Consider the following 21035-nt stretch of genomic DNA (forward strand, 5'->3'; position numbering starts at 1 on the left):
CCTACAGATACCTAGTTAAATAACACTCAAAAATATTATCCTTTCCCCAGCCAAAGATAATTAATAACCATCCAATGTAAACAGTAGCTAAACCATTTTGACATTACTGAGGATTTTTTCCTTTTCACCTTGAAACATTCATTTCACACTTGCTATGACCTGTTTATTCACAATCGATTAAACTTATTGTCATTGCTTAATACAAGGCAACAAAATGCAGACTTCACATATCCCAGCTTCTTTTTAGAACCTGGGGTCAAAGTGCAGGGTCAGCCTCTGGAGCTGAGAGTTTTAAGGGCTTTGTTCAAGGGCCTAACCATGGTGGCAAAGCAGAGTCAGTATTTGAACCCCCAACCTTCCAATTGATAGCTCAAAGGCCTACCTAGTAGACGACCACTACCCAACTTGTGCTCAACCTGAGAACATGTTTCAATCTGTTGCCATGGGTTACATTAAACAGTTGTGTTAAACAATAGCTAGATTATACAGTAGATACGTTAAACAGTCTTATCTCTTTGAATCGATATGCTTAACTGAAATGCATTCCATTAAATAGAGTGAAATGTTCAGCATCTAAGATGTTATAAAGTGAATTCTCCTATTGCAGTCTGAAACCATAAACTTAAACCTTAAACCATAAACCATTCAAATAGTTGGAGGGGAAATATGTGGAAAAAGCAAATTAGTTAAATTAGTTAATAGGTTAAAATAAAACTTTATTTTACCTTTAGTGCAAATGTGAGGCCCTGACTAAATCATGTGTATGCTGAATTCCGTATCTTGATCCTGAGTTAAGTTACTCACTTATGCTTGATGACCAAAGCAGAAAGCTTAAGTATTGTGTCTTCTCAAATTAATCATAATAACTGTAATAAGAGTAAGACAATAACTGCAGTGCCAGGGTGCATTCCACTGAATACAGGAGGACAGTATAAGCAAGAACCAGCCTCATTGGCAGGTAAACACAGATAAACACAAACACAGGTAAACAGTGCCTCACTGCATCTTCTGCTTTATTTAACTAGTACAAAAACTCAGAGTGAGAAGTGGATTCTATATTCTTGTCACAAGGCGGCACCTTCATGACACATGAAGTCAAGGACTGTCTATTCTCCTCTCTGACTCACTTTTGGTAATTTGTCCTGGGTTTCCTCAAGTCAGAGGTGCTCTCTCTTGACCTCATGTGAACCATGGGAAAAAGAAACAGTCACTATGGAAGCCTAACTGGCCAAACATGAGGCAAGTTTGGCTCAAGGGGAATAAAAACATTATGTTGCTCTGAACAAAGTGTAATTGTGTCCTGAGCATCTATGTCAAAGTTCTACTCTTGGATGTGCGTCATGCTGTAAGAACATGGACACAGTAGGGGTAGGGGCAGTATGGACACAGTAGGGGCAGTATGGGGAATGGCCACTAGCAGGCCAAGTGGACAGAAAAAAGCCGGGACTGGCGCTTCTTCACGCCACTGTGGGAAATGCTGGAGAAATATGGCGATCTACTGTGACACAATCTTTAGCTGCCTAAACAATCCCCCCGACAACAGGCAATGCACACATGCACAAACACACACACACACACACACACACACACACACCATTGTAAATGCTGAGCACTTAATCTTTCCTATCCTGACTTAAAATTGAGCTGTTAAAGGTTCACTGTTAAAGGCCCCATATCTTTAATTTTTCTTTATTTTACATTTTTCTTGATGTCCACTTACAATGCTTATTTGGCTTTTTCGTTGTCTACAGAGCTAGTCACTTGTACCTAACCTGTAGTTTCATTTTCATCCTGACAGAAAACATTAAAGTGTACTATTCCATCAGAACCCAAGAACAAGGCTTGGTGCCTGAACCTCAGAATCAGTAGGTTCGTATATATATGGTTATATTACTGTTTCGCTCTCCTTTTGCCATTAGATTCAGCATGGAGTAGCACAGTCTGTCACAGAGAGATGTTAGTCATGCATGGTTATTAAATTACTGGGCTCACATCCAGACTGTTCTCAACTGAGCCAGTTTTGTATGTAGTACTTTAAAAGTGTAAAATGTGCTCTGTGGTACCGTAGGACTGAAGCCCTCATGCAGTCAGGCGTCTAATGTAAGGAAATTCGAAGTCTTGAGATGCATGACAGACCAACAGACAGTCCTGGTGGGCAAAGTATAAGGCTTGTGTTACGTCTAGCAATGTTACAATGTTACTGCATGTCCCCTCACATTACCACAGGAAGTTCAGTGGAATAAACCACTCAGTGTAACACTCAGTGTACTGTTATATGTCAATGAACACATGAGATGTTAAGTGTTCTGAAGAAAGATGGCATCTGTATGTTCAATGAAACAGAACAAAGCTCTTAGTTTTGGTTTCAATTCCTCACTGTTCATTTTGTGTCAGTCACACTGTGATTGTGTCAGGTAGATTGTAAAACTATGCAAAGCCAATATTTACTGTTAATTTTTGTGTTTGTGCCTTTGTAACTGCTGGGCTGTGCTGTGAATGGATGTCTTCAATTAATTTAGAAATTCCAAGGCAGAATAACAGGAGTGAAACATGGCCGTGTTTTGATAGAGATCAGGCGAAGTTTCCAAAATCTTTTCTCATCCATCTTCTCCTGCCGTTTGTTCTACTGTTCTTCTCAATGAAGCTTAATGACTGTTACTGAAGGCAAATGTTGAGCATGTTTCTACACAGGTCCAGTTGTGTCTGACAACAGTAGAAAATATCTCCTGGTGCAGCAGATACTGTTCCAGATGAAATATCCAATATCCAAGTAAATGTTGTGAAACTATAATGTTGGTAAAGGGAAAGATAACGGAGGTGATTTTGAGATTATGCTATTGCGACAGCTGCCTTTTGTTTGTTGTTTTATGTCACTCATCTTTCTCAGTTACGCACAAATTCAGAGGACACATAGAAAACAAAACAAACATGACTGGTCAAAAGTGCTGGGCCATTGCTCAGCAATGTCGCACATCAGTGCATCCTTTTGTCCTCTGACTCTACATAAAGGAAATTGTTCAATTACAATCCTGGAAGTCTGCGTTTTTCTCTTAATATTTCAAGAAGCATAGTAGACAGAAGTGCCTCAAACAGACACATCTCACAAACTTTACAGACGTGTGGTTTTTCGGTTTTTGCTTCCATTCACTATAAGGAGTGTATCGGGAATGTAAACGATCACGCTTACCGATTTGAGAGGTTATACAACCAGCAATAACCTTAAAAACAGGAATGTTTGATGTCATTCTTGGATGTACTTAATAAATGTGTTTATAATGACTAAACACTTGTTTCAAACACAAGATTGCAGACGCTGGCTCCTTTAGCACACAAGCGTCATGTTCAGGCCCTGAATCATAGAGAAGAGAGCAGAGATATTAAAATACATAATTGTGCATATATATTTATCCCCGAGTGAGCATCATAACACTCAGGTCAACTGGCTAGCAACAAACATGCTGCTGAATGATAAGTGGCTAATAATACATGTTCAGCATGAGGGTAAAGGGCCTGCAAAATCCTGTACTCTCAACAAAACCCCCAGACTAAGTTGGTTTTGGAGGTCATTGTCACCATGAGAACTGGCTTAACCCTGCATTGTGACTATCCTCCACCAACCTCGTCCCTACCGCTTTAGAACATAGACGTGCCCATAACACAGTCAGTGCTAACAACACAGCAAAAGATATTGCCTACAAATAACTGGCCAATAGCAACCCCAAAGCTGACCAAAGTAGGGGCTGCAGCCACGCCCCAACCACTGCTTGATATATCTTCACAAAAGTAATAAACAAGGAAGAGAATGGCTGATTCAGAGATAGGGCTTGTTTACCCCATTACAGTCAAAGAGCAAGAGTTTAGAGCAGACGACTCACACAAGACAAGTGCTTTTTTGTGTGTGTGTTTGTGTGTGTGTGTGTGTGTGTGCGCGCATGTGTGTGCGCGTGTGTGTGTGCGCGCGTGTGTGTATGTGTTTGTGCGTGTGCGTGCTTGTGTGTGTGTGTGCATGTGTGTGTTTTAGGAGTTCTAAGATAGTGGCTAGGCTAAGCAGAGATGTAGTCATCTCTAAATAGTCATCTCTAAATAACAGGAGGTATAGTTTTCCCTTTGTGCGTTCTGAAGCGGTTCAAAAATAACCCCTTAACAAGTTCTAGAAACCTGGGTGTGTGTTCTGCATCCGCACAAAAATAACCAGCTCTGAAAATTTTAATGATCTGATTTACTGTCATTTTAGTTTTCAGTGTAACATGTATGCACCTTAAATCTCAACAATTTAATTAAGGTTTTATAGACCATGTCTACATGTGCTGTAGCACCCCACAGGCTTCTAAGGGTAGTTGCTGCTGGGATGTGTTCACTGGGTAAATTCCACACATATGGTACACCAGTAAAAGTGTTTTTCACAATATTTTGAGCTCATATCTTACTTTAAGTTGCCACTGCCTTTGTAATTGCTGAGCTGTGCTGTGAATGGATGTCTTAAATTCATTTGAGCATAACAAGTTCTTCTGAATTTCCAAGGCTGAATAACGTCAAGGCTTACGCTTCCAAATTCTTTTCTCATCCATCTTCTCCTGCCTGCTAATCTACTGTTCTTCTCAATCAAACTAATACAATGTCAATATTTACACATTTTGTCCCCATAATAATTGACGAACGTTAACCACCCTTAACATGGAATGCAGCATAGCTGTTTGGAGTCAACATGGCATGTGACTCCAGTCTTTTCAGTGGAGTGGCAGAAAGCTGAAGAAATATCTTGATTGAGGGTCATGAATGCAGTGTAGGGGCTTGCCAAAGACAAACACTTGAACCTCTACCAACATGTCTTGGCATTGACTTTGTCAGAGTACATGAATAGCAACCAGGTGGGAACCTACTCACACTCCCCCTTCTCCCTCACTATCTTGCTCTTTAGTTCTCATCTGCATTCCTCCCTCGTTCTAGGAGTTTCTACACACACACACACACACACACAGACCCCCAGCTACCTTCAGACACAACCAAAACACCCTTCCAAGCCTCGGAAGCCTTCTCCACCCATCACCTAAGGCCCACTTCACCCAGAGCTCTATTTGGTATGTAAGTGATCTGATGAGTGAGGAGGGCCAGTCAGTGCTAAGGCACCGCCCTAATCTGGGGTGACTCTGCGTCGACGCCACACGCTCAGACGCCATCCCCATTCCACAGGGCAATGGAAGGGGCGCATGTTCACTAGCCTGTTTATGACAACATCAATTGCTAATAGAACTCAGGTCATTGGAAGGCATGATTTAATGGTGTGAAAACCACTGCTTTTATCCCAGGCGGTCTAAAGCTTACTTCTACTTTGCAAATAACCAAGAGGTATAATGTAGAATACAACATTGTTATTTGCATTTTATAGCACCTCTCTCCAACTCAAGGTCGCTTTTACAAATATTGCTGCTTCTTCTTTTTTTTTTTACACACTCGCATCCCTGATGAGAAGCGGCAGCCAATTTGCACACAGCGTACTCTCGATCAGAACCCACAGCCCCCTGGGGGACTGCACTGGGTGGAAAGGGGAGGAGACGAAGACCAGGACAGAGCACCATCCATCACATTAAACATATATACACACACACAGGACAATTTAGAGTATCCAATCATCCTAACCTCCAAGTTTTTGGACTGTGGGAGGAAACCAGAGACCCCAGAGGAAACCCACACAAACAGAACATGAAAACTACACCCAGATAAGGACTCGAACCCAAGACCCTAGTGCTGAGAGGAAAACGTGCTAGCCACCAGTATAGAATAGAACAGAATATTATTCTATTATTCTATACTATTTTCTATATGAAAATTATTGTAATTCCGGGTGACCTTATTTCCCGTCTTGGTCCTCATAAACTGCGAAGTTTCAAGTTGTGTAAATAAAGGTGTTTGTGTCCTTTTGTAGGTAAATGCCACACAGGACACATGCATAGCACACAGCAGGTGGTCCATTATTTAAATTTCAAATGAGGAGTGAAGAATTAAAATAGACTGGAAAAGGGTTACATGAACTATTGTCTCGTACAGACCTGGTTAGATATAGAGAAAGATCAACTAAGACTAACACAGTTAGAGAAGCCAGGAGAGGCAACCAAATAATATCTGCCAGCGTATGCACCATGTTGTCACATCAAAAGCATCAGGTACAAAAGGTGTGAAGTAAAGACAGATGGACACACAAATGGTTAGAGAATATATTATATTATAGAAAATTTATTAGACTGAATCAAGGTTATTAATATCTTTGCTCGAAGTATATCAGCCCCTGACGTGACACCATGGTGAGGGATCTCAGTCACTGAAATCAGATTTTTCATTGTCAGGGGAGGTGGTCCACTGTGCACTAGCGTTCATGGTACCCCTACATCAATCTTCCCCCTACAGTGGCTCAAGGCTGAAGTATACGCAGAAGAAGTTGGCTGGCCAGTGTGAAGGCAGCAGTTGAAAGTCACAGCAATATAACAGAGCCGTGTCAAGGAAGAGCATGACTAAGACTATGGAGAGGGGATGTGAAGAGACAGGAAGACCACTGAATTTGCTGTGTGGGTGGGGGGTTGGTGGGCTAAGAGTTTTATAAAGAGGTAGGTCTTTTTATAAAGAGGTAGGTCTTTTTATAAAGAGGTAGGTCCTCACTGGATATGCAGTATGAGAGTATTGCTGTGTAAATATTGCAACATGCCTGCAATTTTGAAATGTTATCATGGAATAAACTTTTTTTGGTTTATTTTTGATAAGCATATCCATATTAAACTTGGTCAGAAGAGGAATTTATCTAACTAAAGGAAAGGTTGAGTATTTTCCAACCCATAACTGTTTTCATACAAGCTCTCTTTCTCTCTCGCTTGCTCTCTCTCTCCCTCTCTCTCTGTGTGGCACAGTAAGAATACTTTAAGATGGTAAGATTCTCTATCCATCTTTCTTCAGTAGGAGGGTTTAGACAAAGGCTAAAATCAACGACAATGAGTGAGCAATGACAAACACTGAGATACACAGCTGAAAAACACAGAGATACACAGCTGACAAACACCAAGTTACACAGCTGAAAAGCTGTGAATCTGTACTGTCTAAGACAACCACCGGCACCTTTCCCACACATAATCACAAGACATTGCAGCATACAAACAGAGAACTACAGTAGGGGTTACAAATCTCTTTAACCAGAGTACACTGCCATTTGAGGATAAATTTGAGTAAAAATGTATTTTTCTGCCATTTGAAAAGTCTGCCTGTATTCTTTTTAAGATTTTTGTTCTGTTAATAATAATGTTCAATATATAAGACACATGGGTAATTTCTATATATAAACATGTGATGGTAGTTGTTGGTTGTCCATGCTGGTCTATGTGCTCCCACTGGACAATCATTAAAGCCGAGCATGTACAAGTGGGAGCTGACCTTTTTCACCAACAGGAGCCCTTGTGGCATTCGCAGACCAGTGAGGTTTTTGATAATTGTGCTATGGTGAAGTCATGTTGCCCTCCGCCTTTAACATGTTCAATGGACCATTTTGCACAGTTAACCAGTTTGTTTTTTTTGGCTAAAGGAAATACCTTCCCATGTTGTGGTTCTCACTAAAGAACACAGCACAAAACAAGTAAACTATAAAACATAAACTGATGTATATGGAGTATTTGGTGGGAGCAATATTGGGTAATCAATCAAATGGAGCCCTGAGTAGAATGCTTATTATTGTTCCATTGATGCAATATATACCAGAAAGGAAACATATTTGGGATGTGAATGATGTGGTTGAAGGGATGTTCAAAGAACTTTTTTTCAAGTGCATACCAAGTCTTTAATTTATTTCAGGTAAGAGGAAGGAAAAAACCTAAAATTGTATAAAGGGGAAGAAACTCAGAGAACTCAGGTATGGAAGTCTGGATCGCTTCTGATCTGTACTAGATGGCTGAAGACCCAGGAGTGGTGTAAAAGTGACCGTGCCAGGGCAAGTCACCAGACTATATGCCTGGCTTGTGCCTGGCGTCAAGATAAAGAAATGGGCCTCAGTAATATCTGTTCATATTCAGTTTTCAACAGCTCTGGTGCACTTAATGATCTCAAAACACATTTCAGCACAACATAAAATTGCGTACATTTGAACTGCAATACATACATCTTTAATCTTTTTCAATCTGCAAAATTAATAAGCCTGTTATCTGCTGATTAAAATTACATTAAAAAACACAATACACTTAAATGCACATAAATAGTCAATTCTAACATATTCTCAGTGTTTCAAAATTTGTTCTGGATCACCAGGCCCATTTTATTGAGATATATATATTGAGAACATTTACACTGTTAATTTACTGTATATGGAGTTTGGCTTTAAAGAAACATCCTGTTCAAGTCTGTAAACAAAGCGCTTATTTATAAACGCAGAGAGCTTCTGCTCACCAACAGTATGCACATCATTGTAAACATTAGGCATGCCAGACAACCACCTCCATCGTTACAGCAACAGGAACACAGCAGTCATGTTGAGCTGTCCTAGCCAACATACAAACACAGATACCATGGATATTTCTGTGGGAAAACTCTCTCTAAGAATCCTTGGTAGACAACTTCTAAAGCTGTTTTCTTTCCTCCAGGAGTTAGCGTCTCATTTATAGTACATTGTTGTCTATTTGTTAAATGATGTTATCCCCTAAACCTCATCTCATACAGTACACTACAAATAAGGCTAGGTTTCTACCTATGCTATGATAGCAACTGGATGTTGAGAGGTTATTATTAATTATTAATTGAGTCATAAAGAACTTAACTGAGTCATAAAAAACTGAGAAGAACGTGCCAGAATCACGAGGAGAAAATAAACAGAACCAGAGACAATCTGGAGACAATGAGCATGTCCAGAGCCTGATAGTAACTCAAAGCCACAGATCATCTACCTAAAGTCCATTACTCATTTTGCTCTGAAGCAATATTGGTGAGTACATGAAAGAGAGGCATAAAACAGGACAGGAGCATGATGAACAGATAGAAGAATGGTACTCCACTAGATGTGATCAGCTGTAGGGAACAGCTGTGCATCCATTCTGCAGGCTGACCTGAACTTAAACCTGCCCCAAGTGGAATTAGAAATAGCCATTCGACTCTCTGCAGAACACGAGGGAGAATATAATGGCAGGAAGGGTTTGCAGGAATCAAAGCTACTCAGAATGAGGGCTTATCAGAAAATCTCACAGCCTAAAATGGCAAAAAAAAAATTTAATTGTGAGATTTCACTTAACCTCTTCATCTTCCTGGTGACTATTCACATTTATCAATACTCTGAGAGAAATTACTGCTTCAGAAATTAGTAAAAATGCATGATGAGGGTTAGATAAATCTTCTTGGACTGACTTACAGTCCTCTCTATCTCACTCCGGTCCATGACATCATCTTCAAGGCATGATTTTAAGACAACTACAGCCATTTCTGTTTCATTTGCCCAGAAGGACACTTGGGAACAGGTGAGCATGACAGGTACAGCCATTGTGTTATTTACAGCTCTGTAAAGTGGCTTAAAGATCAGAGAGTGGTCTACTTCCAAAGCAGAATTAAAGAAAGCACCAAGGGAGAAAGAGAAAAAGAGAAAGGCCTCTTTTCAGGAAATCATGTACAAGAAGCTATTGCTGTCTTAGCAGGTGGTAGAAAGAGGCCAGGAGAAAAGGGGAAAGCAGTGGAATTAAAAGCAGTCTCTGGAGGGTGTGAACAGATCAGCAGTGGGTTAAGGGGGCATCAGGTAACTGGTGCTCTGCCTACTTTCTCTTTCCTTTAAGAGGTGGGGGTGTGAGATAGAGGAGGGGATGTGCAGGTGTGCTTCAGCTGATTGGCTGAAGGTTGCAGACTAAGCTGAGGCCTGCCCCTGTCACGCATCTCGGAATGCCATCACAAAAATGCCATCGCAGGAATTTCTATCTGCAGGGTCTGAACTCTGCAGGGGGAAAGATGCCTTACAGAACTCATTCCAGCCTAAAAGCTCTGCTCCGAACAAAAGGCAGACAAAGCAAGTGCTTCAATTTTATAGAGTTCACTAAAACTATAACCTCAACTATAGTTTTGGAGCCCAGCAGAAAACCTTACTGTGCAACCTTGGAGCTTGAAGGATAGTAATTAAATTTGGTATCTTTGTTGAATGCAAGTATATATGTATTATTAATAGGGTTTTTTTTTTCACTTATCATAACGTATGTTTGTATATCATCAATTATTGCAGTGTGCTATGTTTAAAAATGCAACTTCCGGCAAATTATTATTATTATTATTATTATTATTATTATTATTATTATTATTATTAATAATAATAATAATAATAATAATAATAACAATAATAATAATCATAATAATAATAGTTGCATTTATATAGCACCTTTCTTAAACTCAAGGACACTTTACAAATATTGCTTTTTTACACACTCACACACCTGAAATGTCAAACATGTCATCTGAAAAAAATACAATTTTAAGAAAAACAAATGTAACCCAGATAAAAGATTGTAACCCAGATGACAAATTATAATTTCAAGCAATTTTCCTGTATTTTACTAGTTGTAGTCATTTTCTGGCATTTTTAATACTTATTGTTATTTGCTGGAATTTTTAAGACATGCTGCCATACTTTACACGAAAATATTCAAGAAATATGAATTTTTCTACATCTCCTATTAGAGTAACGTAGTATAATAAATGTTTTAATTTAAACCCAAATACCATTATGACAATTTTCTACACAAGTAGCAAGTAGACTATTTATAGGAGGAAAGCCAAGTAAATAAATATCTGAGGCCCATCAAAAGAGAAAGGATTCAGGGCTCCAATCAAAAGCACTAAGTTTGGGAGAGTCAGAGAGATTTGGTCTCTAAATAAATCTTGTTCTTGCAATGCAGAAACTGGATGACTGACACATTAATAGCCCAGTTTGGTTTTGCTGTAAAATTTTTTTTATATATATATATATGATATCAACTAAGGAAGCATGTCTACAGTTTCCATTTTTATAATGTAATTTGTCACAATATTTCATTCTTAATATGCTGTTTTAGACACGGTTTAAATAAATAAATCCCAGGCTCCTTCCAAATGGCGTAAAATGCGTGTGACTAATTGTACTGACTAATACAATGGAAAGACCCATGGAAGGCATGTCCCAACCCACCCCAGTGCTAACTTGCTAAATGGACTTGCATGTTATCATAGCTAAGGTGAGAAGGTTACATCACTGCATTCAGAAGTAGGTTCACCAAAGCTCCCTCTCCACTGAGAGCTGCACATGCAAGCACCAGCGGGCCGCAGAGCTCAAGAACTAGGCAGTAATAGGCAGGTGAGCACACACTTCAGCAGACATACGCAGGAAAAACCAGCTCAGGGATCAAGTGGCAAGACAGGGGCAACAGAGTGGAGGGGGCAGGGGTAAAGGAAAATGAAAAAACAGAGGAATTGTCAATGACAGGGCAACATGTTACTACATGTTGCTGCGAAATGTTCAAATGTAGATGTCAAGCTTTTTTCCATTTCTAAAGGACAAAAAAAATCAATGTACTGCCAATCCCTTTGCCACAGAATCTAAGGCAACTCTTCCTTCTATAGGTGCAGTAATAATTAATAAATATTTCATCGGAGGAAGACCAAAGAGATGAGAAATAATAAAGGATGATAAGAGCAGGAGCACGGGACTGGAGCTGAAGCTGGGAGAAGGAAAAGCAGGCACGTATTCACTCGAACAGGGTCATCACTGGCTAGTACTCGATCCCTTTCTAAAGCCCCGTAACCCTCCGCAAGCCCCTTTCTCTCCTATCGTGACCTCTCTGACCTCACCTCCCCAGCATATTTCCCTCTGAGGCCACCAGCACGTTCTTAGTGGAGACCTACAATATCACAATCAACAACTGGAGAATGACACGTATGAGGCTTGAATTCTCCCTTCTTAAAATGTACCTTTTTTCCCCCCTCAGGATTACTCTGTTCTATCTTTCTCTTTTATCCTATTCTGAGGTCCTTCAAAAAAGATTTGTGATGAATCAATTGGTGAAAATGTTAGACTTCTATCACTGCTAATTTCTTTTTCTTTCTCTCCAAAGAGAGGGAGCAGAGAGAGACAGAGAGAGAAAGTGAGTGTGTGTGTCTGGGGGTAGCTAAAAACTTTCTAAAGTAAACCTATTTGTCTTGGTGGTCAGGTAAGATTTATGGCCATGTACAAATTACATCAGTACGCCGTTAGCAGTCTGGTTGGACTTCCATGTGAATCATTTAAAAAAAACAACCCTGGTTAAGACTGTGGTTTTTACTGTATCTACTTAATTAAAATTAACAGATCAAGGAGGCATCTCCACAAAAGGAAGAAAGGGCATACGTAATTATTTTGTGTTTGTGCTATATGCACTCTAAGGTCTTCAGTATTTCAATGAAAGATATTCAACTATGATATCAGGCCCATCGATATGTGTGTCTCTCATTACAGAGAGAGAAGGAGAAATGACAGAGGCAGAGCTAAAGACATATCTAGAAAAATAGCACAAGTGGCAACTTTAACCAAAAGTAAAGACGAGAGGGTGGGGTAGCTAACTGGGAAGGTAGAGAATTAAATTCATTGTAGTTCTTTGCATTGTTCAGCTGAGCCAAAAACTAAAGTAGACTGCTTGTAGGACGATATTTCATTTAGGAGTCAGGGCCCAGTCACCGCTTTGTCAGAAAGCTGAAGAAAGGCCCATTTATCAGAGCTGACAGCCTGATATCTTTAACCACTCAATCACACAAGTTAGCTGGAGGGCCATAAAGGTTATCTCCTCCCTCCCCAGGGTGTAAGAAATTTTGGTTAAGGGGTGGAATGTAGAATAGCCTCAAACTGAATCTGCAGCCTCAGGGCAAAGATATATTCAGTCAAAGAGCAGCACCAACAAATCAAAGAGCCATCTCAGAGCCTTGACTTGACCTACAGGAATGTTCTAGAGAGTGGCACCTGAAGCAAAAGAGAAATCTCTTGCCATGTCCTGCTGGGCATGGGGAGGTGAGGCTACAGAGATAAAACCTCTCTGGATAAACAATCACATGATAACCTTCACCTGCATTGTTCTGAGAAAGTGCTGGCAAAGTTTAGGAAAGTACTAGAAGCAGGTGTACAGAGATAAGTGTTCGTCCACTTGCTCTTGTTTAGGGATTCAATTATCAGTGTAACCTCCCTCAGTCATGGCTTTCTCACGAAAGCACTCACTCACACGGCTCACAACCCCAGGTGTGTGTGTGTGTGGTTTATGCTAAAGATAAGGCCAAGGTTAGAAAATCAAATCACTAAACAATGCCATCAAATCACTAAACAATGCCATCTTCACCTCAAATCTTCACCTCAAATCTTTTATATATATATATATATATATATATATATATATATATATATATATATATATATATATATATATATATATATATATATATATATAGACACACACACACACACACACACACACACACACACACACACACACACACACATACACAGTGGTGTGAAAAAGTGTTTGCCCCCTTCCTGATATCTTTTTTTTTTGCATTTGTCACACTTAAATGTTTCAGATCATCAAACAAATGTAAATATTAGACAAAGATAACACAAGTAAACACAAAATGCAGTTTTTTAATGATGCTTTTTATTATTAAGGGGAAAAAAATCCAAACCTACATGACCCTGTGTGAAAAAGTGATTGACCCTCCCCATTAAAACATAAATTAACTGTGGTTTATTACATCTTTGGAAAGCTGAGTTCAATTTCTCTAGCCACACCCAGGCCTGATTACTGCCACACCTGCTCTCAATCAAGAAATCACTTAAATAGAACCTGCCCGACAAAGTGAAGTAGACCAAAAGATTCTCAAAAGCTAGACACCATTTTGTGATCCAAAGAAATTCAGGAACAAATAAGATACAATGCAATTCAGAACTATCAGTCTGGAAAAGGTTATAAAGCCATTTATAAAGCTTTGGGACTCCAGCGAACCACAATGAGAGCCATTATTCAGAAATGGCAAAAACATCAAACAGTGGTGAACCTTCCCAGGAGTGGCTGGCCGACCAAAATTCTCCCAAGAGTGCAGCGACGGCTCATCCAAGAGGTCACAAAACACCCCACAACAACATCCAAAGAACTGCAGGCCTCACTTGCCTCAGTTAAGGTCAGTGTTCATGACTCCACCATAAGAAAGAGGCTGGGCAAAAATGGCCTGCATGGCAGAGTTCCAAGACGAAAACCACTGCGAGCAAAAAGAACATAAAGGCTTGTCTCAGTTTTGCCAGAAAACATCTTGATGATCCCCAAGACCTTTGGGAAAATACTCTGTGGACTGACAAGAAAAAAGTTGAACTTTTTGGAAGGTGTATGTCCCATTACATCTGGCATAAAAGTAACACAGCATTTCAGAAAAGGAACATCATACCAACAGTAAAATATGGTGGTGGTAGTGTGATGGTCTGGGGCTGTTTTGCTGCTTCAGGACCTGGAAGATTTGCTGTGAATGGAACCATGAATTCTGCTGTCTACCAAAAAATCCTGAAGGAAAATGTCCAGCCATCTGTTCGTGACCTCAAGCGCACTTGGGTTCTGCAGAAGGACAATGATCCAAAACACACCAGCAAGTCCACCTCTGAATGGCTTAAGAAAAACAAAATGAAGACTTTGAAGTGGCCTAGCCAAAGTCCTGACCTGAATCCGATTGAGATGTGTGGCATGACCTTAAAAAGGCGGTTCATGCTCGAAAGCCCTCCAATGTGGCCGAATTACAACAATTCTGCAAAGATGAGTGGGCCAAAATTCCTCCACAGCACTGTAAAAGATTAATTGCCAGTTATCGCAAATGCTTGATTGCAGTTGTTGCTGCTAAGGGTGACCTAACCAGTTATTAGGTTTAGGGGGCAATCACTTTTTCACGAAGGACCATGTAGGTTTGGATTTTCTTTTCCCTTAATAACAAAAACATTCATTTAAAAACTGCATTTTGTGTTTACTTGTGTTATCTTTGTCTAATATTAAAATTTGTTTGATGATCTGAAACATTTAAATGTGAAAAACATACCAAAAAAAAAGATATCAGGAAGGGGGCAAACACTTTTTCACACCACTGTGTATGTATGTATGTGTATACATATAAATGTGTGTGTGTGAGAGGAAAGAGAGAACAGTGGAAGACAGAGAGGAGATAAATAAGATATGGTGACATTTTCTGTCGTGTTTAGCAATGTCATAGAAAAAGAAGTAAATGTGTGTACTTTACCATTGTGAATATTATGTGTCTATTTTATCATTATGAAGAAACAAAGCCTGCAACAGGCTCCAGAACCTTCTACATTTATACAACCTAAACTGTAATACTCTGATACCCAAAACCCAGCAAGTCATTCTAAACAGGTCTAATCTGATTTTAAGCTTATTCTGCATACCAAACTGCTCTGTTAACAATTCTACCTCTTAATTCTCCCTTGACCTATTAAAGCATTAACACAAGCACTCAGCCTAACCACTGGCATTGCTTGGCTCCCCAGTCTGAAACATGAGACCATTAACCCTGTCACCCTGTGACCACACTGATAAGCTCTTCACATCACGCAGCAGAGACCCCTTATGCTCCTCTATAAGAACATCAGCATTACATCAACATGCATTTTAGAATTTGACCTATGCTTTGGAAAGTGACTTCTGAGATCATATCCTAATGACGTATCAGGATCAGTCTGAAGACAATAGCATTTTACTGTTAGCGCTGGACTTTCAGTAAGCCCTGAAAACCTGCAGGTCTTACGTGGTTAAAAATAGAGATGTCCCAACAGAGAGATTTTGTTTTATTTAACATGAGATTGTCCAAATTATCTGACCATTGCATAACTGTGATTTAAAAAACTCTTAGGCAAATAATCATAATGATATAATAATGATAAAATGAAGAACATTTGTAGATAACAGTATAAGTTTCATTGCCGGCAGCTAAGCACAATCAAGTAAATTGGTGCGCTCTACCTACATAATCTATTACATATTCATAAGAAGGAGGGTTAAATTAGGGCATGTTATTACAATAACAAATTATCTGAATGTAACTGCAAATTACCGCAAGACAGTCAATAAAGCAGTTTCACACAGCTAACCAGTAAAGTGGTTGTCAGGATATTTTCAAACTGTTTTTACTGCTTTATCAATAGCTTTATACTCAAATCTCTACAGGCTATGCAAGGACAAATCAGTAAAAGATAAAGACAACTTCAGAAAATTAACACACAACACAACATTTCAAAAGTGTGGTAACGGTCACAGATGGTCAGTAATAACAAAATACGAAGATTTCATATAATTAAAAAGGAAATTGAAAGATTTGTTTGAGATAACTACTAACTTAAAATGTGAGCTTATGCTATTGGCCTAGGAAACGTGCTGCGCGCTCATAAACCCATTAGCGTGATATCTTAATAAATGCCACAAACTACTTTGAAACAAATACCGTACATGTTAGTCCAGTAAATGGATAATGTGTTTATTTTGTATATTTTGTATTCGGAGACGTAATTAGCGCTGGTGCGGAAAGCAGCACACATATATTATTTATTATTAATTATTATTTTTATCACAGTAAGATAAGATTGTTTTCCGCGAGAAACAATAAATCGGACATATGTTTCTGCTGATAATAACCATAGCGCACTTACCCCATGCGTAAATTCCACCGACAAGATAATGCCAAGTACACAAATCCTGCAAATAAAAGAAACAACTCTAGGTGGATCTATTGATCAACAGCGATAAGACTATACTTGCCAGTAGACAGCTGCCTAGGCTATATCAACAGGTTAAGCAAAAAGCAAACTTAATAAAGCCTAATTCTAGTATCTAGTAATATAAAGTATATTATATACATATAAATCACTGCTTCCTTACCAAAACTTCATTGTTCAAAGTTCAAAGATAACTCCGGTTGTTGTCTGTCGCGTTCTCTTCACTTTACTACGAGCCACCGCAAAGGCTTTCAAATCTCGACGCTGGAGAATCCACTAAGTGGTTCATCCACTTCGAGTGTGACGGAGCTTGGGAAAGAGAGGAGAGAAAGTGTTAGTAGATAACCGTAAAGCTACCATTGTTGCATTTGCAGTTGATTAGGCTACAGTGGTTGTGACTTTGAGAATCAGAAAAAGTTTAACTCACGGAGCTTCAGTGGCGATAACACACTCCGCACTCCTCTCGGTTCCCCGCAGCGTATGAGTCCGTATGAGAGGCGGAGCTTAGAACAGTGGCTCGCACGAAGCTCATGCATAGGTAGTGCACAACTTATGATATTCTGAGCGCAAAAGTTGGAGTAGAAATGCACACAAAATAATTTTTAAAACAATTTTTAAACACAGATAACCCAACTTTTTTTTCTTCTGTCAAACAATGGAAAGAGAAAAGGTAAGATAAGTGATTAGTTACTGATGTTTAACTATGATGTTTTTATACTGTATTGTTTATTAACATGTCAGGAATGATGTAGTGAGGTTTGAGAGTAGTTTTCTTATTACTGTGTTGAAATAATAGCCAGTTTATGAATGTCCTCTATAGTGGATAATCTTGATGTCTTTCATTTTAATAAAAGAAACAACTCTAGGTGGATCTATTGATCAACAGCGATAAGACTATACCTGCCAGTAGACAGCTGCCTAGGCTATACTGACAGGTTAAGCAAAAAGCAAACTTAATAAAGCCTAATTCTAATATCTAGTAATAGAAGACAGGACAAAAGCAGAGGAGATTTTGTACAGAATAATAGCGGGAGATTCAGATTCAGATTTATCGGATGAGGAAAATGCTGAGGATGAGTCTGAACCTGCTGATGAAGAAGAAGAGACAGGAGGCTCATCAGACGAGCTAACAGGCACAGGTGAACACGACACCCGCTGTCCTCTGTGGTCAAGGACTAGTAAGTATCTTCTCGTTGTCTCCAGGGTAACCATACATGATGCTATCCATAGTAAAATACACCATATGCTACATTGTTGTTATTAATTGCTGCAAAGTATTTTAAATGGTAAATAACAACTACATTTCATTGTGATCAAAGTGGTTAGAGATAAAATAGTTACTTGGGTTATTTACCAACATATTTAGGAATTTTTTCATCCCTATAGATTCAGTCCTGTCCTACCTATGCCATCTGGTTACCAAGATGATCCTACAACCCGTGCAAACTGGAGTCTGGTTGAGTACTTTTCCCAGTACATTGATAACAACATCTTTAAAAACATGGCAACGTTCACAAATTAAAGGGAACTCCAAGTTAGAGGAGTGTCTCTGAATACCACAAAATTAAGGTGTTCTTTGGTGTTCTTTGGAATATCAGTTCACATGGCCTGCCTTGGTTACCCAAGAATCAAGATGTTTTGGTCCCAAAAAACAAAAATGCCAATAATTAGCAATAATTAGGCCATTGTCCAATCAGGCAATTTGTTCCAGGCAAGCCGTACCCTACTGGTTTGAAGCTATTTGTCTTTGTTTCTCCAGATGGTTTGATGCTAGACTTTGAAATGTACCAGGAGAAAAATACATTTGCTGACAAAAAATCAGGCATTGGGGCAGCAGCAGTCCTACATATGGTTGAATCTGTGCTCACAGGAAGTCAGCTGTTCTTCAACCGATATATAAAATCATATAAATATGATTTTTGTTTAACTGAAATATGTCAATACAGAATGTGAAAAGTTTACTATGCACCTGATTTAAAATCACCTGTATAGCTGGAATGTCAAAAAATACAGAAAAAAACTTTTTTCCCATTAAAATTATCCTGACATCCTCTACAGTGGACATGCTGTTAAATTAAGAATAAAATTAATTTTGAAAAACTGAATTGTAAATTGTTTGTCTTATTCTTAAGAGACAGAAAAGTATAGCAAGTGCTTTTGGGGGACTAGTCTGTTGATAGGCGGAGTGATTCAAAGTAGTGCGGCCAGCAGGTTAAGGGGTAGAGGAAAAAGTTAAGGTTGCAGTATGCTAGTGAACGGTCCTATCGCTAGACAGCGTAGAGACTTGAGAAGAGTCTGCCTTTTTACTTTTAAAAACAACAATTCACGTAACAGTAAAGTTAGCAGAGGAATATGAGAAGTTACATATGTGCCCATAGTCATAGCTGTCAATGTTAAGAGGGCAGATTCTTTAAAAATGAATAAAAAGTTTAAGAGTCTGATCAACCTCGTCGTGGTGCTGGTGTTAATTACTCTGTGCATAGGGGTACAGGAATCTGAGTCTGCGGTAAGTATACGCACATTTGTTTTTTAGGATATTTGTAATTAGTTGTATCCTAAGTTTTGCTATTATCATATAATTGCACTATATATTCTGCGAATCGCTACCCGAAGCATGCGTCTAGGCTGAAGTTAATATATAAGGGTTGTTAGCCTACTTTATCTAGTGGAAGAGTTTATTTTCTTGAGATCTTGAAATAAGTATAAATTAATTCGCCTTTACAGTGTATTATTGTATTTTGTTTGCATTGTTTCAGACAAGTAACTTGTGTTTTTGACATGTTGTTGGACAAGAACCGCAGGGAGACGTATTTGCGTTTACTTTGTTCGGTTGACCGCAATTTCCCGCAGAAGCACATTTTTCTTAAGTCTGTACGGCAGGGGGTGACTTGTGGAAACATGCCGGCTGAACCTTGTTTCTAATTTAATTGAAAATAAAACATGAACTTCAGTTTGTATCTCGGTTAGTATAGTGTTGTATTAAATTATTTTTACATTTTTAAATGATGAAATGCAGTATATTTTGTCTCCTTTGAATATACCTTGTTGATACATGTTAGAAAATTTCTTATCCTATAACTACCATTTCCGTATGCTTAATATTTACATGTTGCATTGAAAAGATTACATCGACATTGATTTGTTGAATTAATTCGCGCGCATGGCTTTAACCTACAGCAATAATATGACCTATTATAACATCATCATATAATCTGGATCCACCTGATGTGATTGGGAACACTACAACTCACTAAATGGTAAATCCGCGCGTGGTATTCTGACAGATTATGGATCACCAGATGAACCTTTTTCATCCATAAATCCAAGAAAACTAATATACTGCCAGAAGTCACTGGTGATGGAAAAGAAAATGCCAAAGTCTCTCCATCAATGTTTTCATTAACTCACAAAATTAATTAAATAACGAGATTATCCTACTTTTTCCTTTCATTTTTATGATGTGCTAGTGGTGGTGTAATGAAGTACTTCACGTGACCTAGAGAATGTCAGGCTAGCCAACAGCAGTAGTGACAGGAGAGGATCTGTAGGGCTCTATCACCAGAGGCTTTGATCAGTATTTAGTAGTGGTTGGGGACAGCTTTATTCAAGTGACAAGCATGACCTCACCTTCAAAGGCGACGTGTCTTACATACCTACACTCCCCAGTGGGCATTGTGGCGGACCTGTACCAACAGTGACTCAGAATGTAATCTGGACATCTCATGTCACTGATTGGCTGCTGGAATGCACCAAATTTCCTTTTTGGAATCCGAGACCTCTTTTACAGGTTCTCAGGGACCCGCCCCTTCTTGCACTCTTTGAGCCTAGATTGTAAAGGGTTGGGTATGGCTCCTGTCAGTTCTACAGAGAGGAGTTAACCACCTATGGGGAGAGTTAGGTAGACGCATAGTCACTCCCTTCCCCCCCCAGCAGGAGGAGGGCAGGTCGAATGAAGGACCCTCAATTCAGACACAGTCTATTGTTCATGCGTGGAAAGGGCATGCATACGATCCCCATTCTGAGGGCATGTGGGCATGATGTTTGGAAACATCAAGGGATCATGGAAACAGAGTGGAATGCCATGCCTGTTTCAGACTTTGGGCTTCTTGAGGTTTTCTGCAGCCAGAGGGGACTCCTCTGCTCAGCAAGTGGATCAAGTTAGAAGACTGTCCTATGGGAAATGAGGATACGGTTATGTCTGCATTTCATACACTGGGGAGTACGGATGTGTTAAGCAGTTAACATCCTCTTCAGAGATTTAATAGCTTAAATGAAGGCTTTTGTAGCC

At 39.3% G+C, this 21035-nt stretch overlaps 2 protein-coding genes across 4 annotated transcripts in view; one reads left to right on the top strand and one right to left on the bottom strand.

Annotated features, from left to right (window-relative positions):
• The window catches only part of col4a6 (collagen, type IV, alpha 6), an 84823-nt gene extending 67587 nt beyond the window's left edge, over nucleotides 1-17236 (bottom strand). For both annotated transcript variants that reach the window (XM_027008734.2, XM_027008733.2), the window contains exons 1-3: nucleotides 17175-17236; nucleotides 16911-17056; nucleotides 16682-16727 (exon numbers count right to left, since the gene is read on the bottom strand). In XM_027008734.2, coding sequence (XP_026864535.2) covers nucleotides 16682-16727; nucleotides 16911-16921 — 57 coding nt within the window. In that variant the 5' untranslated portion in view covers nucleotides 16922-17056; nucleotides 17175-17236. The remainder of the gene's footprint in view (nucleotides 1-16681; nucleotides 16728-16910; nucleotides 17057-17174) is intronic.
• A 1770-nt stretch (nucleotides 17237-19006) lies between these two features.
• Nucleotides 19007-21035, top strand: part of col4a5 (collagen, type IV, alpha 5 (Alport syndrome)) — a 44455-nt gene continuing 42426 nt past the window's right edge. For both annotated transcript variants that reach the window (XM_035519814.1, XM_027008736.2), the window contains exon 1: nucleotides 19007-19253. In XM_035519814.1, coding sequence (XP_035375707.1) covers nucleotides 19164-19253 — 90 coding nt within the window. In that variant the 5' untranslated portion in view covers nucleotides 19007-19163. The remainder of the gene's footprint in view (nucleotides 19254-21035) is intronic.

The sequence above is a fragment of the Electrophorus electricus genome, chromosome 19 (assembly GCF_013358815.1).
Source record: "Electrophorus electricus isolate fEleEle1 chromosome 19, fEleEle1.pri, whole genome shotgun sequence".
Classification (NCBI taxonomy): domain Eukaryota; kingdom Metazoa; phylum Chordata; class Actinopteri; order Gymnotiformes; family Gymnotidae; genus Electrophorus; species Electrophorus electricus.